The 24,974-nt window shown below is 44.0% G+C and overlaps 2 protein-coding genes across 6 annotated transcripts in view; one reads left to right on the top strand and one right to left on the bottom strand.

The window, feature by feature from the left end:
* Window positions 1-954: 954 nt before the first annotated feature.
* On the bottom strand, window positions 955-20,271 carry RRAGD (Ras related GTP binding D). Its single transcript, XM_080389414.1, has 7 exons — window positions 19,877-20,271; window positions 13,395-13,690; window positions 12,785-12,984; window positions 11,662-11,776; window positions 5,769-5,911; window positions 3,807-3,955; window positions 955-1,866 (listed from the first exon to the last, which is right to left on the bottom strand). Exons 1-7 carry the CDS (start codon window positions 20,019-20,021, stop codon window positions 1,715-1,717), a joined length of 1,200 nt encoding a protein of 399 aa, XP_080245540.1. The 5' UTR covers window positions 20,022-20,271; the 3' UTR covers window positions 955-1,714.
* Window positions 20,272-20,369: 98 nt separating this feature from the next.
* The window catches only part of ANKRD6 (ankyrin repeat domain 6), a 104,489-nt gene continuing 99,884 nt past the window's right edge, over window positions 20,370-24,974 (top strand). For 2 of the 5 annotated variants that reach the window (XM_080389344.1, XM_080389340.1), the window contains exons 1-2: window positions 20,906-24,283; window positions 24,668-24,811. The gene's annotated coding sequence lies outside the window, so the exon portion shown is untranslated. The other 3 variants (XM_080389343.1, XM_080389342.1, XM_080389341.1) reach the window with 3 other exon arrangements.

The following is a 24,974-nucleotide window of genomic DNA, read 5'->3' as shown; positions in this document are numbered from 1 at the left end:
CTTCTTGCACAATTTCTAATTTTAAAAATGGTACCTCAACACTGCCTTGTCAGAAGTGGCTCTTGTAGCATATGGGGTATTACCCTTTAAAGTAAAGCCTAGGATCTCAATAAAATCTAAAAGAAAAAGAAAGAGATTTGAAATACAGAAACTTTGCATTTGCATTGAAACCACAACTGAATTTGGACTTGCTAACCACAGGTTAAACCCCTCCTTATTCAACACTGGGGGCTCTTCTCACTGATAGACATGTAGCATTATGCCTTACCTTGGCTAAGGGAAAACTTTCACATTTCAATTTCCCATCTGTCTCCAGAACTATCTCAGCTAGGGGGAGATTAGTTATGAATGAGTGAGGTACCAGCTCCCCTTACCTGTCTCTGGTGTATGGCAAACTGCCTCTCATTCAGCTCGTGCTCTTCCCTCTCCCAAGAGCTGCCGACAACACTGCCGGACTGTGCATGCAATTGGTTTGTGGCAGGACTGGGGGAAAAAAAAAACAGTTGCTCTTCGGACTAGAAACTGTAATTTTGTATCATTAATTAAACAAAACCAGTGGATACAGAACTCGGAAAATAAGCTTTACTTTTTTAGGTTTGAGAGTGCTCTGTTGTCCTGGCTGCTCCTGTGGTAAGTCTGCCCATGTTCAATATTAAAATAAAAATTAGTGATGTACGCTGATTACTACAGCAGGTAAGGTTGTCCAGTCCTCATTTTAATGGCCTCTTCTTGATTTCAATCACAGACATACCCCTGTTAGAGGGAACCAGAACACACTGCCAGCACCTTTAGGACTTTCTATCAGTACATCAGAACACCAGGGTGGAAATACATAACACATTCTTCACTGTGCCAACTGTAGATGTGCAGGCTCTCAAATCAAACTTAGCAATTCAAACTTTCAGATACAACACCCTCCTCTGAAGCCTTATAAAAATACAAGTGCAACATAGAGCCATTTTACAAAACAATTTATCTTTATAGAAAGGTATTTTAGTGGTATATGCTGAGGTAAATAATAAAAACAGACCCAATAGAGGGCACAACCAGTGTTATGGAGAACTCCAGATGAAATCTGGCCAAAAGCCTGTTTTATAAAAGCTAATATTTACCTACCAGTTATGATCCCTGGAAAGGTGCTTATTGCTGTAATACTTCAAAATTATTCTTCAGTTTACAAATTGAAAAATATATGAAATTAGATCTGTATGAATGTTAGGTATTAGCTGTCACAAATTTTAAAAGGCATTGTACCAAGTTTTCTTAATTGTTTACTAACCAATTTGATTGTAGCAGGTAAATAAACTACAGCATACATTTTACCTGACACCATGCATCAAAATCACCATAAAAACTAAGTTTATCAAAGTCCAACTCCACAAGTAAAACATGAAAAAGTGCAAATTATGTACCCAGTATTTCTGTCACAGCTGTTTTTTCTTAATATGGCATGAAAAAGGTTTACAGCATATATTAAGAAAATTCTTACAAGTGTTCACCTCAATGCTTATATATACAACATTTTTGCTCAAAGTGCTCACTATATGAAAAAAAGATTGGATAAAAATATTTAAACAGTGCTTTCTGAACATTCAGGGCAAATTCATATAATACATCAGTCCCGTTTGTTTTTCTTTTCACTCAGTGCAATGAGATGCAGAAGTCACATCAACTTCAGGCAAACTTTGCTTGCCACACTGCCAGGAAACCTCAGTTACAGTGGCATTCTTGGTGTCCCATTGGGAGTGGGTCTTTTATTTTTTTGCATGTGGCTTTGATGTTTTCGAGATCTTACTACTTTCATTCTTACTTCAAATACTTCTTGTATGGCTTTTCGAAAACAATGGAAATTGTAGTCTATTAATCCTACAGAGACAGAAATATTCTCCATATTAATAAAAACATTTATATACATTAAGTAATGAAAAAATTGCTTATATTCTACATTTAGTGAAATACCACACTCTCTCTCTCTGGAGGTCATGATCAGTGAATTTTCTGGGCATTTTCTTCTGTGCTAAGCAAAAGCACATTTAATTAATACACATAATTCACTGAGCATTATAGTTTCATACTACATCTGATACTAAACATACTTTCTAGTCTTAAGAGAAAACAAATAGAAGTTCACTGGCAGATAAAGCTTTAACTTAATAAAGAGCTTTGAAGAAGTGCTCATCACACTGCAAGAAAAAATATTTCAGAAGATATCGTGTCATTTTGTAAATTTGCTTTACAGAATAACTGTGATAAAAATAAGTAGCATCTAGTAATTAAAGAATTTTCATTTGACAATGCGTAAGCTTTGAAACAGATACTTTATAGAAATATCACCAAATAAGAGCCAGCTATATTTCATCTTACATTGTAACTGAAAAATAACACAATAGACATGCTGTTAGATTACATATATACATAATAGGCAGATAACATTACCATGTGAGTAGGCTGAATATGATCCCACAGAAAAGCTGTAAAGCCATATTGGTAGTCAATTGGAAGACACTGGGTGCTACGGTTGTATAATACTGGAATACAATTTTAGAATTATGCTACTGTGCGTATGACCTCATTCCAGGTTAATGCAGTAAGTTTTCTAAACTGAAATACTGCAGTGTTTTCCACTTCAATTTTGCTAAGAGGACATGGTATATATTTCAAGTGGTTTAAACTCTAATCATGTTACACTTTAATTTTTTTCCAGGAATTTCTTTTCTCTCTCCCTATAGTTCAGACAAAATATTATGTGGAAGTCTCCAGGCACCAAAAGCTAATCTGCATTGTAATACCAGAACTGTACTGTTGAAGAGTACAGGCTACAGCACAAAGCGTCACAAACCATGCAGACGCAACAACTTGACACAGTTGCGGACAAACCCTAAGAGCTGTTTACTCAATATGGTGTCTTTTCTGAAACAGTGTTGTTGTAGGTATGTAGAAGTAACACTCCTTATGCTTACAGCAGAAAAAGAAAGTGACCGCATCGAACATTCATAGATAATAAAGGTGGTATGGGTATGAAAGAGAAATCTGACCAGTTGAAGTTCTATAAAATAAATGCTAAATAGCTGTCAACAGCTCAGCAGACATGGTAGGAGTACTGCATTCACAAACACACCAACACTGACTGGTGAATTAGTATCAAGATGGCTACACAAGCCCAAATGATGGCTCATTCTTCCACTGCTCAGTTCTGGTCTCCGCATTTCACTAAGAGAAGTAACTCAGTGAACATCATGCCAGCAAGGAGAGCAATTATGAACTAAGCTTTCAGTGTTGACCTTGATCAGGGTCAGAGAGATAACCAAGAAATTTTATGCACTTTAAAACTGCAAAATATGAAAGCCACCTAGGTCCCAAATACGCAGCTTTTCAAAAGCCTCCTTTCAGAGATGAGAAAAGCAAGAACATATTTCTATCAGCCAGTTCCAGTAATTTTCCCGTGGTTATGGCACACAAGCTGTTCCAAATGCATATGCTGGCGCCAACAGGCACAAATCAATGTCAGCCAAGATAAACTGACACATTCTACTGTTGCAGATGGAAGCTTTACTGCTCTGGATGTAAACTTTCCTATGCTTTCATATCAGAAAGTTGTCAAATACGTTTATGATTTCATTTTATCTTAATGCCAGCACAAATACTTCATGCCTTAAACATGTTACGTAAGCTCTATCAAGCTGTACTTACCTTTAATATTTGTGATACACCTAAGAGACCGTTATCAGCTAATGACAACCACAGTTATTCATTAACTCACTAATACAAGGGAAAAGTAATGCAATACTAGAAAAGGGGAAAAATACCTTTTCTCTCAAAGCTTTCTTCTCTGACAAAACAAACAAGAGCAAGGAATTTTGTCACCTCTTTTAAATACAGGACAGTTGTATTGTTCAGTTTTATGATTGCCATTGATTCTTTGTCATAAGGAGTTCCAGTGCCATCATCTTTAAGCCTAAAGGGTAATATTCAAACAAACAAACAAACAAGGAAAGATAAGCCACCAGACAAGCTAACAAAAGTACTCCCCCCATTGGTTCTTTCACCAGATGATCTCAAATTTTATGAAATTTACATTTTAGCCTTTCAGAGAGACTCTTCCTCAAACTACACTTTACATAAACTAAGACGACATAGAGATTATATCTTTTATCCAATAACATATGAAATCTTAAGATTTGGGGCTAGAAATCAGATCGTTTGACTGCAAAGTACCTGAACTGAAGCTTTATTTTTTCCTCTGTTAGTTACCAACCTTTTAGCACAAGGCTGTATTTTCTTTTAATCAATGCACTGTATTATGACTTTATCTAAAACATGTGAACCAGTAAGTCTGTACTGATAGTTCCAAATCCAGTAAACTTGCTTGAGCAGTGGCAGCTGACTGATAGTTTAAGCCATCATGAGACTTGCCTCACGAGATGCTGACTTTTGCAACAACCCATCATGAAGAGATTTCTCTTTCACAGATGATGTGTCATGATGATCACTGTATTAGTTTTGTACCTTGCAATTTTGCCCTCGTTCCTGAATGCACACACAGATCTTGTTAAATGGGTAGTTATCACCAACCTCCCATAAAAATTAGTATCAATAACATATTAAGGTAGCAAGTTCCACAGACGCTTCAGGAACAGAACACAAGAAATTAACTGTAGTATCATGCCTTTAGTCTACAGCTAAAACATGGCAACCAGATTTCTGGTGATAAACGCTAAGTGGTTACACAAAGACAGTGGCAGTGTGACATTCTGTGAGTAGAGTGTTCCACAAGTCGTGTTGTACAGGCAATAAACACACGTATAGTCTTTTGAACTACGCAGCAGCAACTTTCTCTGTACAAAAAAAATGCCACAGAATCAGCATCCTTCATTGTGCACCTCTGTAAAACACAAGTTCTTCTACAGTTACTGAAGTGACTGACTCCAAAATCTGGAACACACAGTAGAATATACAAACCTAAGAATCTTTAGAAAGATATTCAAAATCTTCCTTTCAAAGTTCTAATGTTTATTGCACACCTGCACCAAGATTCTCCCTTATACCTTCTCCAACAGTGCAATACATCTGTCAGTGGGTAAAAATGGAAGGCCACCTAAGAATCCCACACTCTAAGCACGCGGTGATTTAGCCTCCAAGTCTTCTTAATGCACTGACTCTTAATGTGCCCCCATCTTTCCCAGGAATAGCTGGCATTACATTTGGCCAAGGCATTTAAAACATAACTTGCAAGTAGATGTACATGCTACCACAGGAGATCTCCAGCTACCAATGTATAAGGAGGAGAAACTGAAAAAAAACCCACAAAGGTCATGTAGGGAAAAAGAGGACAGACAATGAAGAACTGAATGAAGCAAGAGTGAAGCAGCTCACTAAGGCCAGTAGAGGCCACTAGCTATTAAAGTAAACAAAACTAAATATGGCCCCAATTTTTTTTAACATGTGAGGCATCCTTCTGTTAAAATTCGTCCCTGGGGAACAAAAAAATGTTGTTAATGTTTCCTTTTGTTTTACGTTGGTTACTTCCCACTCCTTTCTCCAAAAAAAAACTTATTAGAAAAGAAGGTGTTCACAAAAGAGGCTAGGCTGGAAACAGTGCTTGTTGCTAGCAGGGGATCTGTACCTCAGAGGCATGCCGTTTCCTCCTTCTTACCTGTCCTGACAAATTACACATTCTCATTATTGTTTATACTGACACCATTCCAATTCTGAAGGCCATTCGGATTCCAGGTACACAGTTTTATGAATAACGTTAACAATTTACTTACCCATATATACAAGAAATGTCAATGACAACATCTATCATATCACAGCAGAGCTCGTAAGTTTGCATATCCACTGGAGTACTGTCCGTTGCAATATAGATCTTACTGACTACATCAAATAAAAATGCTTTTTCGATCCCAGAATTCTATTTAAGAAAAGAAGAAAGAAAAATAAAATGGAAGCCATGCCTTCAAATTAATAAGCTTTTTTGTTCCCCTACTTGTCCATTACATAAAAAGCTAGGCTGAAGAAGTGGAAGTTAAACTGCAATCAAGCTCATTTTGGAAGAATGTACCTACAGCACTCTCATATTTGTAGCAAACCTTGATGATTACAGACCTTCTGACACACTCTGCCTCTGAGCAGACATGATGCCAAGTTACACTCCCATATTCCCCCCTCTGGAAAACATCTGGAGAGATTACATTTATTGTCAGGGGGAAAAAAGTCTTCCAAGATCAAGCTTTTGGGTTCTTGACTGTAACAATGGACATATAGAGACAGCTGTAATTTAAAGTTATTCTAGCTGGACATGCAAGAAGGTAGAAACAAGAAAAAGAAAAATTTAATGGACAAAGAATGCAGCAGTGCTTAGGCGCTAATTTCTCAAGGGAACCGAGAAATTGTCTCTGGGGTTTGTAGATGTTTTCGTGTCTGGTTCCTTAGAACATCTTTCAGCACCACAGGAGAAAGACCAGTATTTTGATGGTGCTCTTTCAGTTTTCATGTAGCATTGGTGGTTAAACCCATGTTTATAATGCTAAGGCTTGCTAATGTGATGACAGCTATGTTCCTGTCACCCTGCCAAGCTGATTACGACTCACTCCATACTGGAAATGTATTGTATTCATGGTTCTCAGAGGCTAGCCAGGAATGCTAGCTCATACTCTTTGTGTAGATAAGGTAAACTGCCATAAGCCTCTGCTTCCTGGACGAGGAAAAAATATGTACTGCTTAACTGAAAACAGTAGTTTGCTCGCTGATACCAAGGGATTATTGCACCTGAGCAGCTGTCCCAGCATGAACACAATGAGCAATTTCCCAGTGCTGCTAAAGCTCAAGCTACAAAATGTCCTTCAGAATTCACGTATACAGGAAGAGAAGCAACTTTCTTCATCAAACCAAATTTTCTCCATATATGGGCTTCCCTTTTTAATATGGTTTGGGACTGCTGCCACAGCGGTTTTGTAGCTACCAAAACCACACTGAAAGCCCCTGACACACTTTAATAGCTTCAGCTTCCTTCATAGTTGCAGAATTTTTCCTTTTTTCTTCTTTCTTTTCCAAGTCAACTATTTAACAAAGAATTAAGAGATTAAAAAGTGACCCCCCACTTTCCAAATTTCTTGAAATAGGTAGAAAAATTTTAATGCTAGGTGTGCTATTGAACAATGGCCAGCAATATTTTGGCCATTTTCTTCTTAAAGAGGCTTAATTCTTCCACCATCGCGCACACAGCTGAGGCTGGGAACTTCCATCAATAATAAGAGCCCAGAGGTGAATTTCTTGCATTTCATTGTGGAAAAGACTCTGTGAGTGGCACATTTCAGTAAGTCATTAATAAGAAGCAATTTAAAACAAAGTATAAACTGTGGATACCTTAGGTACATAGGCTGAAGCACACAATGTACAAGGATAGTCTCAAAAGAACTGGCTTTGTTCAGCCTGAAGAGAAGAAAGCTCGTTGCTATCTACAAATACCTAATGTAAGGGTGCAGAGAAGGCAGAGATGAAGTCTTCTCAGAGCTACCATGTTGGAGGACAAGAGGCAAAAGACGCAAGCTGAAATTCTAACTTGATATAAGAAAAAAAAAAAATAAGCAGGAGAGTGATGAAGCACTGGGACATGCTGACCTCAGAGTTTGTAGTTTCCACCCTTGAAGATACACAAAGCAGGGCTGGATCCAGCCATGAGCAACCTGCTCTAACTAGCCTGACTGAGCAGGAGCTGACCTCTAAAAGTCCTTTTCAGCCTACACACCTCTATAAGTCTACATTCTTTGAGCACTAAGAACAAAAACGTATGCATGTTTATTTTGGTTATTCTGGCCACAAGTGATAATTCTGTAACTTTAATTTTTAAATAGTAATTCCAACAGCACCTCACAAATTTCAACAGATGCTGTAAAATAAGATTTATCACGAGATTCACCTGTAACTATTATGTAAGTATATAGCCATAATTCATTGCCAGAATATGTATTTGAAAATAAGTCATTTTAGACAAAAGAAGTTGGAACTCAAGCCCTGTAGTGTCATTCATGAAGAATCAATTATGAACTTTTGCATTATATAGAGAGCTATGGTGACAATTTCAGCTGTACAGGTGAGACATACTTTACATTATTGAGATGCAGTGACAATATAATAACATTTAACAATGAGAAGTGATTTTTCCATCTCAGAACTCCAGCTGCTGCAGCCTGCCTGCTGTACTCATAGTGACAGTTTAAAAGGTTTTTATCTGGAGACATCTGCCATGTCAGCAGTTATGCCTGATGGTAAGGGCTGAGCTTGGTGTCTTTACTTAAACCACGCTCATTGTCACTGAAATTAATACATCGTGGTAGGACTTACTGAGAAACTTTCTTTTCCAAGTCAACTATTTAACGAAGTTATTGACAGACTGCTTCTGTCAAACTTTGTATGATGACAGTAACCTCTGCAACAGGGTAGGATAGACTGCCGGGAGTAGTAACCACTGAATTGTACCCACATGACTCCAAAGATTTTATTTGCCCTGGGTTTTAGTACCACTTTAAACGAAAAAGTAAAGGATTTGCCAGAACGTTTGAGAGGAAATTGCTCAAGGGAAAAAAAAATAATCACAAACAATAATTACAAGTCATAAAACAAATCAGGAAACAGTGAATAAAAAATACTATTCAAAGAGACATTACATCCTTAATGCTCAGTCAGGGAAAATGAAAATAAGAAATCAACTGTTTCTGTTACTTCAGCAGTAGGGTTCCTTATTACAGAAACAAAGGCCAACAGCTGCCTTACGCAACTGAACAAAATGCTGCCACTGATGTCAATGAGAGCAGGGTCAGAATAAGCACTAGTTATCTCTGACACAACCCTACAGTCTGGAAAGAAGATGTAACGTGTGCTAGAAGCTTTATCAAGCACTCTGAAGTGATGTAAGACTCTTCCATGGCTAATCTGAACCCAGAGAGTCACTATGAAAAATCTGCACGAATATATGAGATTTTATTTTAGATAGGTAAAAACCATGAGGTAGTTGAAATTCAAACCATGTTTCTCAACTACACTTGGTATGATAAAGTAGAAGGCAGTTTCTATTCTTTAAATGGAACGGGTTCAATAAAACTGGCAGTATTACTCCAATTCCTAGGTTAGGTAAATAGGCTTATCTTTTTCCTTCTTGAAAGTATGAAGAATAAGCCAGAATTTGGCCCTAAAAAGTAATTTTTACAAGTCACTTACAGTTAGGAATGAACTTTGGACAATTATTTAGACAGGTCTTGCAGCAAACTGCAGATGTCCTGAATGAGTTTTAGCTTGAAATACTACATTTGAATTTACAAATTATAAAATTTAAATCATTAAATAAACAAAACAACTTATTTTTATCATGATAACTCATTGTTTGTTTTTTTAACATCTCTCAAAGAAATCCCAACAACGCTAAAATGAAAATCCACATTCCCATGTCACACAACTTGACTGCTTGGTAAGGTCACAGTAATTAAAAACCAGAAATCCATCTATATGCTGATAAGAGTTAGTCAGGTAAGGTTTTCATGGGTTCTGAATGCCAAACCAACTGTTACTTTATGATTTACAAGCAGTTACATTAAAGAATGTAGAAGCAGGATTAACACACTGATGGTTCTTCAAACATACAAGCTAACACACTGTGGCACTACGAAGGTAGGCAAAAACCTGCTGTGAACTTCAGAGTGATCACAGATCTATTTTTGTAGTCATCAGCTTTTTCATGTTGGAAGTCTTCATGGCATAAATGAAAGCACATCCTCATGAATGTTGCTGCAAAACTCAAACTAGAACACCAATACACCCACACTTTGATATCCAACACACTGGCTTCCTGAAGTAAGGCATGACCAAAATCCACATCAAGATTTGTTGTCACTAAAGTGCTAAAGTAAAGAGGCACCTGCTAACTAATTCTGTGCTGGAGAATGATGTTTAGTCTTCTTGTGGTTGCAAATAGTCATTCCGAGTCTCCTGTCTACAGATAGAAGACACTTGTAAAAACAGACAGTAAGCATGCTGAGGACATAGTGATACAGCTAAACCTTCCTCTAGGTCATTAACAAACCGAGTTTTGCTCTATTTGGAGCTAAGAATCAGTTTGAGACTCTTTCTCATACTGAACAAAGGAACAAGTCTTTTTTGGACTTCCCATATATTTGAAAGACTCATTCTTCCTTACAAATTACATCTGACATTCTAGATATTATTGGAGCTGCCTCCTGGGTGTTCTGGGTGCACAAGCAACTGTCGTCAGTCATTCAGGTAGCAGCTTGTGCTTGATTCATCTGGTGGTTTGGTACAAATTCTTCAGCACCTCCAAACAATGAGGAGACCCCATACAGAGATGTGACTCACAATATGAGTCACTGGGGTGACTCTGGCACAAACTGGACTATCATTCAGACAGCTTTCTCTTTAAGACTGTGTGGCTTATTCAATATCCAATATCCAACTGCTCCAGAACTTCTGTCAATACTCTTCTGTCCTAAGTGGATTTTGACACTGGATGGCACCTGGTATACAGTCCATTCATTGTGAAACAGCATAACTTGCTACTTAACAGTAGGAGAGTATGTTTTGGAAAGACCTTCCTCTAATCCTAGCTTTCCCTTTCAGCAACACATCCAACTCTTCTCTCTCTCCATTTTCACACCCTACACTGAGAAACTGTGAAGTCTAATTTTATTTTACAGGCTGTTGAATGATATTAAATATTTCATTACATCAAAATCACAAAAAGGAACAACAAAATGCCTTGCTTGGAAACTGAAGCCTGACAAATCAATGCTAGATGCAAGGTGCAAAATTAGAATATTGTGAGAAAGGGTGCAGTTTCAGGAGCTACTATGACCTGATTTAACGACCACCAAAACAGGGAGTTCCTCCTTTTTACAACCTACTCACTGTGTTCCCCTTTGCTCATGGCCACATGTTCCCATCTCTTGTCTTGTGCCAAAACAAGAGCATGTTGGACTCCTCCATGACCTGCTTTTAACTAAATTAAACAGCGCATTAGTGTGTGTCAGTGACTCCACGAGGGAACGGGTGAGTCTCAGAACCAGTATAAAGGAGAGAGATCACACATACAGGAACAGTGGAGCCTCCACAGTAGTAACAAGCCACTAGATATACAAAGCTCCCTAACTGGCCTTCAGAGTAACTACAGAAGTGGTGAAAGTTGTGATGGACTCTATCTCTAAAAATTTCCAAGATAAGAAGAGATTTTTTTTTTTAAGTGGGGTAAACTTTGATACAATGTAGAATGAATTCTAGGAAGCACTACAGACAATTCTCCATAGGAGGTCAGACTAGATGATGTTCCTTTAAGAATTCATTTACAGAAGTTTTAAGTACTACTTAAATGCATGCAGCACAGACCTTTGCAACATTCAGATCAAGGTATGAGCAGAAAAGGGACGACTGCTAACCCACTTCATGTGATTCAGGAAATACTCTCAGCTGCGCAGCAACACTGTGTAATAGACAGGGAGGCGAGGCCAAGCTGCACGTGGGTACATTTCAGCTAAGTTCTGGTAATTTCTCTGAGAGTTCACATTGCTCATAATGTCTCAGAAGGCAGTGAACAGAGTATCTGAACATGCACGTTGGACAGAGCCGGATCTACAGACAAAGTATGTAACAAGTACTTACTGAAATAAAGATGTTAAGCAGGTTTTCCAGTGTTGGGAGCTGCGGAATCAGTTTCTGTACCACTTTGCTAAATGCTTCAAATATAGAATGATCATATATGCTTGTCAGATAAAAGCTGGAAAAAAACGTCACCACATTTTCCTTTTAGCCACATACTGTGAACATGATGTACCTTTCATAGTATGAGTGAAATGAAATATTGTCAAACAGCAAGTGCCTACATTTTATGCAATTACCCCTTGTGATCAAAAGTCATTTGTTATGATTGAAGCATAGGACTTCATCTCCATACAAAAAAAAAAACTCTAGACACTGCAAACTAGGCCTTGATGTAGAACTTCATGATGCAACTCCCACCTTGGTATTCCTAAGAAAATATTTTTCAAATTGCAGGAGAGCAATATTACTGAGTACATCTGTTATGATCTATTTTTTGAAAGCTGTGGACCTATTTATCAATTCAATGATGCAGTCAAGTAGTTAAGAGCTCTAAAGAGCTCTTAACTTGGAGCAGGTCTCTCTTTTTAATATATTTGTACTTGGCTTTTGAATATATTTGTACTTGGCTTAAGTGCTAAAAAAGCCATGACAACTTCATGTCCTCTAGTTCCCAGTCTGCAGAAGTCCACTATTTTCCATTATTTGTACAATAATCTGCTTTATCAGCAGACAACGCAAAGATACAGCACCTGTCTTCCCCAAGTGGCTCCAAGCAGGCTGCAGCAGTGAGGACTAGCGATTGGGAGGGGACTGTGAGGCAGAGAGATATCAAAGAAGGCAAAAGCAATGTAGGTGGCATATACAATCTACTGTCTGGAGCTCTACTGGTTGCTGCCACTGTCCAAGAAACTTATTTCAAGAGAGCAGCTGCAGCAAAAACTGGTAGGACTCTGTTGTATTTGTCATCTGTTTTTAAGCACATCTCCTCTCCAGCTTTCCCTCCAAGACAGCAATCAGAAATAAAATACTTTGTTTGGCTCAGGTCAAATGCAATGTCTCTGATTATCCTTTTCCTTCATATATCAAAAGCTCATTGCCTGCTACTTCAAGAGAACAGAAAATGTTAACTTGTCAAATAAACTGCTCTCCTCTTTAGGATTCTCTGCATAGCAGCTTTTCTCACCTGAGGTGAATCTTCTCCAATCCAGCATCCGCAAGGTCATCGTTTGCCCTCTGGTGAATATCTCTTTGTGTTTCAATCTTGTGATCATCAGATAAACCATCCACTTTATGGATAAAGATTTCAAAGTTGATATCTGGATTCACTTTATAGGCTCTGGTCACAGTAAGATGCAGCCGAGCTAATGCTTCCATATAATCATCCTAATGAAGGAAAAAGAAAAGCTACAACTGTTGGAAAGTTCCTAAAATATATATACAAAATTTTGCGATACTTACTTTTAGATAATGCTACAGTTCGACAACAGCTTAATTTTTAAATTCCCTAGAAGCCTGAGTCTACATCCAGCATGTGCATCAATCTCATGCTGTCAGCACTCAGGAATCTGAGCAAGACCCTTGAGATGTTAAAGCAAATCAGGTAACTTTTGAACATACTGCAAAGAGAGCTTAAAAATAACCAAGCAGCTCTTCAAGTTTTAATGACTTTCTTTTAATGCATTTGTGATCTAAGTTAAGTACTTTATTTGCTCTGAAAAATATATCTATGCTTTCCAACCCATTTATTGCTGAAGGAAGAAAAGGAAAAGGTAGTTTAAAGCCCCCTTTTTTACCTGAGAATCAATAACAAATATCAGTGCTCCAGTGCCTCTGAAAATCATCTCATAGTCAAATGTAGGATCAAAGAAGTCAATTTGCCCAGGAAAATCCCATATCTGAAAGTTGACAAAGGAGCTGTTGGAAACATCCTCTCTGCAGATCTTGTTTGTGCTCTCCAAGAAGAGAGTTTCATTAGGTGACATTTTGTGAAAGACAACTTTCTGAATGGAAGACTTCCCACTTCTTCTCAATCCCATGAGCAGGATTCTTGGCTTAACTTCAGTACTGAAGGGATCATTGAAATCCAAAACTGAATAAAATCACACAAGAAGAAAAGTAATAATCTATGGCAATACAATTAGTAACTACCAAATAACATGCATTTATTTTCATGCCACGTTTACTTGGATTGATGCAAATGTTACCAATTTTTAAGCTTAGGGAGCAGTGCTACAGGCATCTTAACTTGAATTATTTGCCCCTTAGCCTATACTATCAGAAAACCCACTTTTCACCTGTAAGAGGCTGCAGAAGGCTAAACCAGAAAATTTTCTAGTCCTGATCCAGTTATATTAGCATAAAGGTGGCTATGGGAGTAAACTATACTGTTATATCTGTGAGGACATGAATGTATAGCTATCCACACCTGTAAGGACATCAGCTTCAGTTTCAGGTATCTCTAATCAAAACAGCTACAACAGTCTAAATTGATGCATTTAGTTGGCCTATAACTTTTAAAAGTCCTTTGGTGCTGAGCTGAAAATTACTCTACACATAAATGGATAAAAGCTTCCAAACACCCCTGTGATACCCTGTCTGCACCATCAAACACAAGCAACACAAAAAACTGAGTTGTCAATGCTAAATCTGCAGAGTAAAGTTCACAGCACACAGTGGTCAGGTTTAAAATACTGATCAGACAACAGGCTAAACACACTAGCTGTCAGGCAGACCTTCTCCCACTCGCTGCAGTACAGACTATTCAACATAATTCATAGCACAACATGGATTGTATTTCTTTCCCTTTTTCTGCTGGGATAAATTTTGAATTGCAGAAAACTAACACATAATTGTTCATACACATCCTTCCTGAATATCCCCCCCCCCCCCCCCCCCCATACGTTAAGTGATCAAGTTTACTCCAAAAGTACAAAAATCCAAACCAAGAAACCTCAGCAACAAACTGAACCTGTTAATTTATTACATAGCCTTACAGGTTGAAAAACATGGAAAGCTTGAAGGAACCCTTTGCCTAGGTGCATGTTTCGCACCCAGGGGTGGCAATCACATCTGTCCTCTTGCGCTCCTCAAGCCTCACTTCCAAGTTTCAAACCAGAAGAGCAGGACGTGCCTTCAGAACCTCGTTCACGTCTGGTTTTGCCTCCTGAACTTCAGTTACAGAGAATGAGGGCTTCTCCACGGAAGGTCTCGCAGAGTTAGCATAAAAGCATCCCTCGGCACCATCTACTGGCTCGTCAGTGGTTACGCCACTCAGTGGGGCCCCTACATCCATTACCGGTGGGATCCTATCCATTTTAAATCCATTTGAAAGGCCTTGACAGGTATTAACACTTACTGTGCTCTTGCCAATTATCACGCATCAAACACTGCCACGCTGGAGCAGTGAGCAGATGAAACTCCTTCAAGCAGAATAGTGACTGGTAACTCCTTAAGAACCTCATCCTCCTAATGCAGCAATGGCCAACTTCTGCTGACTCAAACAATACATTTAGGAAGTAATAAACCACAGTCAACACGTTGCTCTACTCTTCCTGTCCACCAAGACAGTGATAGTACCCTCCTGCGGCTGCAAGAAACACGTGCCTACAACACTTCCCACCTATAGAAGAGTAATAAACATCTGCTCTAGGACAACGTAACAATATTTTATGTTTTGGGGGTACAGTCTTGTCAATAAAGGAAACCAAAGGTACGGGATTCAATGGCGTTTCCTCCACCCCACTCTCTTCTTTAACGTACAAAGTTTCCACAGCTGCCAAATGCAATTTCATTAATGTAATTCCATTAATGTGCATATATCCATATATCATGCAATTTGCATTTTGGTCATCAGAAGGGAAGAAAATTTATTCAAAGCTTTACAAGAACTTTATAAAGGCATGTAAAGAACACTCATCTGGTTGAGGCTTTATTGCATATTTCCGTAAGTTTAAAAAACTCCCACTTGCTCAGAACTTACACAACAGAACTTATGAAGCCTAATTTGCTATGGATTTGTACTTTGTGTCCCCTTCCTCTCCCCACCACAATAACCCCAACTTCTCCCTGCATGTCTTATGACATATCCTGCAAAAAACAGATATGACATGCTATGGCTGATCTGGAGCTCAACCCATGCTGGTTGGCTAAACTGTACACGTGTACACCAGTCTGCCAGCTGCTGCCACAGAGAGTGCACACAGCTGCTCCCCTGTCCCTCTCAGGACACTTTCATGTGGGTCTCTCCTCTCTTCTGAATGCCAGTTTTCGTCAAACTTGTGGGAACTTAATCACCCTTGAGATGTCTTTCATTCAAATTTGGTTGAAGGTAGACAGCAGTTTCCAAAGTTCTGACTGGTGATGAGACAACCAGAAGACAGGCTACCTATGTAACTCCCTTTTCTTTAAGAAACAGGCTAAAAACTCACATGTAGCTAAAAAAAAATATTTAAAATAACTTGGGGTTTAAAATTGTTGTTGTATTAAATTATCCCGTGCTGTTAGATTTTTATGGATTGCAATACTAGAAAGAAATTGCTTTATATTAAAGCCATACTAAAAAAACCCCACAGTTGCAAGCACAGAGTTACCAATGAGAAGAAGGAACACCAGCTCTTCTGCTAGTAAGACTGTTATTTAACTTTTGAAATCCTGCCAGTTCAAAGACAGGGAAATGTAAATGAGTATCATCCAAACCTGATTAGATAGCAAGGCTGCTATAGCACTTTCCTCTGAAAGTTAAGAGATTACCTTATATGTAATGGAATTGGACGACGCGCTGCCTGCCCACATTCCTTTGCAGAGTACATGACAGCTCCTTTAATTTGCCACAGAAATGCCAGTAGATGTATCACTGCAGCTTCCCAGACTAGGTTACTGAGTGAGATCATAATATGCCTAAGAGAAACGGTAAACTCTTCCCCATTCTGTAATGGGAAAGATAACTTTCCCTATTGTGAGATGCAATGCATTTCTTGCTTCATTCACTTTTGCAAAGAGTAAATGTTATAAAATCCCAGTTGCCAATGCATATCAAAGTCCTTCATATTTCAACTTTTCTAAGCAGCCATAAAGAACTGAAGTAACGGAAGTCACAATGGTTAGAACTGGTATCCTTTAAAGTATTCACAAATTAAACTTAACAAAGCCAAAAGTACTTTCCCCACAGAGAAGCACTCAATTCCTTACAAAATTTCTGTAATTGCAGTTGCCCTGGTTTATGGAGTGGAATTTATGTGCACTGCAATGTGCGGAAGAGCTGAGGAGTTAACTGAGAACTGCACGTAGTAGCCCTGACCTGTCTCACCAGGATGCACAACTCATAATGAATACTTCAATATCTCCTTCATGCTATTAGAGATATTAATTGATAATTAAAATAGTTTTTGAAGCCCATCCTGTATTCCACATCAATTGCAATGAATTGTCAGAGCAGATGACTATCAGTGCTTCACAGGCATACGTGATGGGGATGCCATGTCGGAAGGTGTATTTGTAGATCTCGCCAGTTTTCAAACATCCAAATAAAGCACTGCAGTTCATCTGCTCAAATGATGTCAAGTCAAAAGAAATTATTTTGCTTATGTTACTGTCCACAAGGTGACAAGCCTCTGAGTTTAGTTTTAAACTAATACAGATCATAATGATTATTTTTTTTTGCTCACTAATGCAATTATGTCATTTTTAAGTTTTAACCTTTTTTGTGTAAAGGAGAATTAGGAGTCCCAAATTTTCCATTCATGTACCTTCAAGCCCACTGATCTCATAGCATTTCCAGTGCTACTATGACTGTGATATCTACAGCACTTTGGAGTGCTGTCAAAAGACAGTAGCCTTACAAAACACATACAATGAACATCTTCAATGCTAACAGATGGCCTGAGCCTAAACAATTAACAGAAAAAGCTTATAAGTTATCAGGAGAGCTGTTCAGCTACTGTGGGTTTATAAACATTGCAGAAATACCTGGTGGAAGGAAATTCTTGTAGCTAAAGAAAAGACTCAGAACCAGAAGACCTTGTTCCACTCTGCCACAAATTCATCAATCTGCAACGATATGCCTTAAAGCTACTTCCCTGGGGGCACTGCAGAGGGTTTCCCTGCTTCTAAATACTTCTTAATTGCATATATCAAAACTATGACTAGGCTTTATGTAAACTTAAGTGCTTTAAGGTCTCTGAATATGACCATATTTACAAAGTAAAAAGATTAACAAGAGGAGAAAAGCATGGTTTCAGCATTCAGGCTGGAGACAAGAAACCAGTATTGGGTGAGAGATAACCAATATGAAGTTTTGAAATCTCTTGTATGCCTACAGGCACAAATTACGCTTTTACTTTTAAGCCTGGCTTCTCCCTTCACTTTCAACAGCAACTGATTGAAGCTGTTCTCCTTACACTGCCCTTCCATTCTTTCTGTGTAGATAAGTGGAGGGTATGACACTGAATTTTGGACCACTTACCATACACATCCAGGAAGACAGAGGACAGAAACTGGGAAAAGGAAAGTCCCTTGCCTTGCAGCCCAGTATTAAATACACAAAACACGGACCCAAACCGCAACCCCCTCCATTACAGATGCGCTGTGTCTCTCCAGAGAATTCAGAACGAAACAGAAAGCCAGGGGATCTGGATTGTTAAAATGGACCTTTGTTTTAATTCTGTGTAAAACAGGTCCCTGCATGGACTGTCTTCTGCAATTCAGGATGTAAAGGTTCGTTTCTGTTAAGTACAATATTCTGGTGTTGCTACGGAAGAAGCAATTGAAATTTTTAACAGCCTAACAAAGTTCCTATTGAAAACCACCCAAATAAATTCCTCTGAGGACAGAATACAGATTACTTCTCTATGGAAAAAGCTAAGTTAGTTTAGCACTAAAGAAATATGCTAAAATATATTCTCTTTGTGTCAAAATAAAAGGAATTATTTAGCAGTTGCAAGTAAGATTTTAATTAGTCTCAGCTACAGCTCTTACATCCTAGCATTCCCATATTCTGTAGCCATGAAGGATTGTACTCAAAACACCCCCCTCCCCAAAATTTCATTAGTCAATGTGATACCTCCTAAAGCCCGCAGGACTGGGCCTTTAAGGAGAAGGTTCTGCATGCTAATAACCAGAGTAGGTTTAACAGATGTGGCCTTTCCTTATGCTATCATAAAAAGGTAGCTCTTTTTTCACTCGGAGATACTGAGCGTTCTCCAAGCTCCTTTGTGAAATACATCTCGGAAGAATGAATTCAGGCTCTGAATGAAAGCAACAGGCTCTGAGCTGGCATTGCCTTTTTTTACTGAATGAGACTGCTTTTCTTGGTAAGCCTGTCCTTCCCAGCATCACCATCCACACTGACACAGATACGCAGTGAATAACGTGGGTCCTCATATGCACAGACACATGGACAGCAGACATCTAGCGGAGCCTGCCACTGTGGGAACTGACATCCACAGCTGCAGAGCAGCCCTGCACACAGAGCTGCATGTCACCGCCACCTTTTATAGCCTGACACCCAACACCCCCACCCCCCCCCCCCGCCTCCTTGGCACACTCAAGTCACATCAGGCTGTGGCCACCAGTAGCCACCAACTCTCACCCCAGACATGGAAAATACTGAAAGGAGATTACACACACACACACACTTTGCCTGCACTCCTTTTGCCTCCTCCCTTACCCCCAGTCCCTTCTGCTACCTGGCAGACCTTGCCCTGCTCCTGCCTCTGAGCTCCCCGCTCTCTGTGTCACGGCGGTAGCCCCCCATGAGCGCCCTGTCCCCGTCCCCTCCCCCGGTCCCCTCGGCAGCATCCCCGCTCAGCCTGGCCTCTTACCACCCAGCCCGGTCCCAGCGAGGCCTGCCCTCTCCCCGGACGCCTCGGCCCCCTTCGTGCCTTGCTCACCCTCGCCGCGTCCCAGACGCCGCGGGAAGCCCGGCCTCCTCCCTGACCCGCATCCGCAGGCAGCCGGGCCCGACCCCCGCAGCCCAGCCGGGCCCGACCCCGCAGCCCAGCCGGGCCTCCCCGGCGGCGGCCCCGTCCCGCCCGCCACCGCCCCTGCCTCACCTCGGCCCCCGCCCGCCTCACCCGCACCTCCGCGCCGGCGGGGCCGGCCCTGCCCCGCACCGCCTCACCCCACACCCGCAGTCGCGGCCGCTCGTTGCCCCACAGCCCCCTCCGAGGCCGGCGCCCGCTCCCCCGGCTCTGCGGGGGCAGCCCCCGCGGCGGCCGCGACGCCGCTCCCCGCCGCCCTCGCTGCCGCGGCCGCTGCGGCCGCCCCGGGTGGCACTCACACGCCTCATCGCCGCCGCTCTCCGCGTCACCGTCCGAGGACTCGGCCCCGTCGGCGTAGCCCGCCAAGCCCACGATCTCCTCCTCCTCTTCCTCCTCCTCGTCCCCCTCTTCCTCCTCCGGCAGCTTCCTCGGCACCTGGCTCATGCCGGCCGCGGTCCCGCCGGGGCTCCGAGGGCCCCTCTGCCTCCGGGCGGCCTCGGGGCGCGCCTGGCCGCGGGCGCGGGGGGGCCCAGGTACCGCGCTGGCGCCGTGCCCTGCCGCCGCTCCCCGCCGCCGCCGCCGCTCCCCTCCCCCGCACGGCGCTCGGCGGAGCGCGCGGCGCAGCCTGCCGGCGGGGCGCGCACCCAGCGGGCGGGGGAGGCGGCGTGACCCGCGTCACCTGACGCGGCCGGTCACGGGCCGGCGGGGCCTCCGCGCTCGCCCAGGCCCGGCCCCAGGCGCGGCACTGCCGCGGGCACCCGCCGCTGGCAGGCGGAGCCGGGCGCTGCGGTGCTCACGGGCGCGCCCCGGGGCCTGCCGGCCGCTACCGCCTCCCGCCCCGGCCCTGCTGTCCCGCGGCGCCCTGCGCGGGCCTGGAGGCGCCCGTGGACGGCGCACAGGCGAGGCGCTGCCTCTGGTGTGCGGGGGGCCGAGCGGGGCGGCGGGCAGGTGTGCCAGCCTGCAGGTGTGCCAGCCTGCAGCACCGCAGTGACGGCTGGCGGTTTTGTTGCAGCCAGCCCTCCCGGGGGGCCTCCAAGTCAATCGGGTCCTTGTCCCGCGTGGAGCCCAGCCCCACGGCAGGCTCTCGAGGGTGGCCCCCTGCATCACCCCCACGGGTGCCTCTGCCTTCGGCTTGTGGGAGACCCTGGGCCTCGGGCAGGACCCGCGTCTGCCCGGTGCTGCTCAGCCTGCGGATCCACTGTGCCCGCTCAGGGCCCAAATGGTGTTGGCGGCGCTGCCTGCGGCCGGCCTGATGGGCCTCCCATGGCGGCTGTGTCATCGTATGGCCGGGCCCAACACGTTAAGCCAGGCACTAATGGTGAGTGGTAACATTCGCAGTGTGGGTAAGAGAGATTATTTTGTTAATAATACCCTGAATGAAAGGAAGACTAAAGAAAGCCATGGCAGTGAAACCTTCTTGGAAGAGGATGAGGTTTTTGAAGCCCCTGACAGACTGAGGTGCACTCATCTGCCTGCCATTGCTTCCTCCAGACCAGCACTGTGAGGACAGACCTTCTACCCCTCAGCAAGGCCCTTTCTCAGGTGTTTCCAGTGCTGCTCTTGTCTGAGCACCACAGCATGTGTGTTAGCCCCTGGCGGTCATCCCGCACTGCCTGCTGTAGTGACAGGCAGCTGAGTTCCCAACTCTGCAGCAGCACATTTTCCTCTGTTTCTCTCTTACTGCTTTTTCCTGTCTTGTCCTCCCTCCTTGCATTCAGTATAATGGTTTGACTTACGTTCGGAGTTTCCATATGTTCCCTGCAGCTCATTATTTTCCTACCTCTGTGCTGCGTGACAGTCTTCCCATAACCAGGCTGTTCAGGCTGTTGTAACCCACTTGAGATAATGGAGGCACACTTTTGTCCAGAAATGGGGGAAGAAATCCCCCTCTTTTGCTCCAGATCGTGACAAAGCTACCAATACACAAATGTATTGAAATGCCTTTCTTTATTCTCAATTTACCAACCTGCTTGGAAGTTTTGCTTGAACAGATTAACAATGTACCAAAAGATTATGGGAAACATTTCAAAGTTAAATCCCTTACAAGGAATTAGGACTTAAGTTTTAAGCAGGATTTTTTTAGCAGTCATCTTTTCAGCATTGTATCGTGGGACAGCCCTGGGAGGCATTAACCTGCTGAAAACTGATGGAAAGAGGAGGAGAGTTTCCAGGTCTGTAATGAATGAGTCTGTCTCATTCACCAGCTGACCACATCTGTGCAGAAAGGACTATGAGGTTTCAGGGGTGGTTTTGGGAAGTGGGTCTTGCCCACAAATCTGACTGTCTCTTAGGTTTCTTTTATATTTACACAAAGAGCTATGAAACATCACCACTGAGAGAGAATAATCTGGAAATATTAAAATACTAAATCAAGGTGTAGAAGCTCAGGAATGAAAGGACTGGTTACGATGCAGCCCTTCCCACAACACTGATGTCAGTGACCTCCTGTTTGACCACAGCTTTGGGGTCAAAGCCACATAGACTCCAGGCCCATCGCTGGACGGGTTTTTAGAGTAGGGCTGAAGCACTTCTGCCAGCCCCTTGGCAATATAATCTGTCATGGCCTCTGCATGAGCTTCAGGATTTGCTCCTCCTCTGTCCCTTTGCCACCAAGTTGTTTTCTGTCCCCTCTGCACCTGGCTTTTTTTCTTTCCTTCTTTTTCTTTTGTCAGGTCATGTAACTTTGAAGCCTTTTGCACATAATGAAACAACGCCCAGCCTTCAGTCACAGGACTTGTAGTAAGGGCAGGTAGACAAGGCGTTGAGTCTTTGAATATACGATGTGTACAATATCAGATGTGACTGGGCTTTGTCTGCGGGGAGCTGCAGTTCATAGGCATGACACACTTTCTGTTTCAGGCAACTGAGGGAATCCCTTATGAATTTCCTTTCCCGACAGAAAAAAGAATTCCAGAAGCAGACAAAATTGGATGTCTGGATTAAAAAAGGTTAACGATAATTAAGCACAGGGAACGATCCCGCTCACATCCACACAGTCAAGGAAGCCCACCTGCATCGGGGTTTGCAGGATTGTGACAGCATCTCATCCTAATTCTGTTAAAGGGGGAGAACTCTCATTAAATGGATTGGTGACAGATCAGTGCCAAGAAAGCCTTTTTCTGCAATGTGCTAACATCTTGTTTCTCAATCATAATGATCAAACATAGCCAAAGTAGTCCTGCAAACATTTATATATAGAGAGAACTTACATAAGTTAATTTTTACTCGCATTAATACTTCCATTCCTACGTCAGAATTATATACAATGTCAAGGAAAATAAAATTCCCATGAAGCAGGCCTATCCTGAATACGGGAACGGAATCACAACATATTTTTTTGTATTTTAGAGTAACATCCTAATTTCAGTGATGACACCAGACTTCAGTCTAGTACTGGAGTTTTGACAAAGCTACAAAGCTTTGCTGAGATCACAGAGGCATCAGAACACAAATTTTGGTCAGTAAATCTTTCCTGAGGAGCACCGAGGGTTTTGGTGCATACCTGTGGTGTGACTTGCCACAGAACAATGAATACCGTAGTAATTGTTTAGTGAAACATGCGTAAGTAGACACATCTGCAAAAGCATCCAGAAGAATACATCCATCACACAGCCGGGTAGTGGTTGTGATACTTCAAAGTTTAGTTTGCTTAGGGCATAGTCCTAAGAATGCCTTCGAGCCAGCGGGGCGGCCTTTGAAAGCGATGATGTGCCGGTGGGAGCGGGCACAGTACAGGGAACAGCTGCTTGCTTTCAGTTTCCTCCGTCAGACCCCGCTTTTCTCCTTTTACTCAGCTTACTCACACCAGCTCCTTCCTCCTGTACCGGTGCCTACGGACGCTCCTGGCTGACTCGCCGCCCCACCGGCCTGTGAGTTCCCGACGCACACGCGGGGCAGCCTGCGCTCCCAGCTGCCGGGGCTGAGGGGCCCGGGGCGCTACGGCAGCCGGGCTGGGCGAGGCGGCGGGCGGGCACAGCCCGCTCCGGGCACAGCCAGCGCTCGGCTCAGCCCGCTCCGGGCACAGCCCGCTCCGGGCACAGCCAGCGCTCGGCTCAGCCCGCTCCCCACCGTCGGCCCGGAGTTCAAAGCCCGCTGGCCGGCTCCCGCCGGCGGGAAGGGCCGCTGCCTGCTACGGCGTTGGGCTTGTCCCAGTTCTGCTCCGACGCAAATTGTTACGGGCTTCCATGGTCGAGCTGCGAAGGAGCCGCCGCCCTCGAGCGCACCCGGCGCTCCCGGAGCCTCGCTCCGGCCGGCTCCCCGCCTTCCTGGCCGGCAGCGGGTACCTCGCCCCGCTGGAGGCCGGGCCGGTGGCCCCACGCCCGCGTTAGCCCGCCCAGCCCGCCGCTGGTCCCGCTGCCCGCGCCGGTGCCAGATAGGGGGCCTGGCCCCGCACCTCCACGCCCGATCTGCCCCGTGTCCTCGGTAGGGAGCGGCTGTGAGGGGGCCGGGGCGCGGCCGGGGCGGCCCGTCCTGTCACGGCCCCTCGCCGCGGGGGAGGCGGCCCGAGGCGGCGGGGCGAGTTGGAGGGGCGCTGCCCGCGCGCCCTCCGCGGCCGCTGGGTGTCGCCCTCGCAGCGGGGACGGTGGCGGCGGTGGCGGCGCCACCTGCGGGGCAGCCCGGCCCGGCGGCGGAGGCGCCGCTGGAGGCGGTAGGGCTGTGCCCGGCCCCGCGCCCGCCGGAGAGCGTGTGCCGCGGGGGGAGCGCAGGTAAGCGGGGCGCCGCCGTGGGGCAGGCGTGGGGCCCGGGGCGCGGAGCCGCGCCCGCCCGCCGGGGCTGCGTGCGGCTGTGGTGAGGCTGAGGGGCGCGCCGGGGCCGGGGCCGGGGCCGGGCTGGTGGGCGCGGGGCTGGCCGCGCTGCGGCGGGGCTGCGGCGGGGTCCCGGCCCTGCAGAACCCGCGCTCGGTGCCCGGGCGACTCAGGTGTGCTCTTGTTACGGCCCAGGAGTGGGGTCCGGGGGGGAGCCCCCCCTTCCGCCCACACGCGAACTCCGGGCAGCCGCACAGAGACAGGAGCCCGTGTCTGCGCAGGGGCTGAAGTGCAGGTTCAGGGGTACAAATGAGGAGCCTTAACGCTCTTGTTCCAACTTTTAAGGCCGTGTCTGATGAGAAATGGGAATCTGGCTCAAAGTCGTCCGCAGTTGCTGTTGTTGACAGTTGACATCACCTGAACGCTCCACTGAAAATTTTTCCACTAGTTTACTGCAAACGTCGGCTTCCCCTGAGGTCTCAACACCTTGTGAGTATACGCGGGCTGCTGGTAGAGCTCTCTGATTTTAGAAATCCACGGCTACAGTGTGTAATTATTCTGCAGTGTTCATTTCATTGCAAGCATTAATAAAGGGCTTATCATGCCCTGGGGTGTTGTGTGCATTACGGTATAGGCTGTAGATAGTGCTCTG

The sequence above is a fragment of the Falco punctatus genome (genome assembly GCF_963210335.1).
Source record: "Falco punctatus genome assembly, chromosome: 5".
Taxonomy (NCBI): domain Eukaryota; kingdom Metazoa; phylum Chordata; class Aves; order Falconiformes; family Falconidae; genus Falco; species Falco punctatus.
This window is presented reverse-complemented; position numbering and strand designations above follow the sequence as displayed.

Coding starts and splice junctions, on each gene's coding strand:
- RRAGD (XM_080389414.1), bottom strand. CDS start 20,021: ATGAGCCAGGTGCCGAGGAAGCTGCCGGAGGAGGAAGAGGGGGACGAG. Junction 3,956..5,768: donor GACATTTCTTGTATATATGG/GTAAGTAAATTG, acceptor ATTACCCTTTAG/GCTTAAAGATGATGGCACTG. Junction 1,867..3,806: donor AGAAAGCTTTGAGAGAAAAG/GTATTTTTCCCC, acceptor CTGTCTCTGTAG/GATTAATAGACTACAATTTC.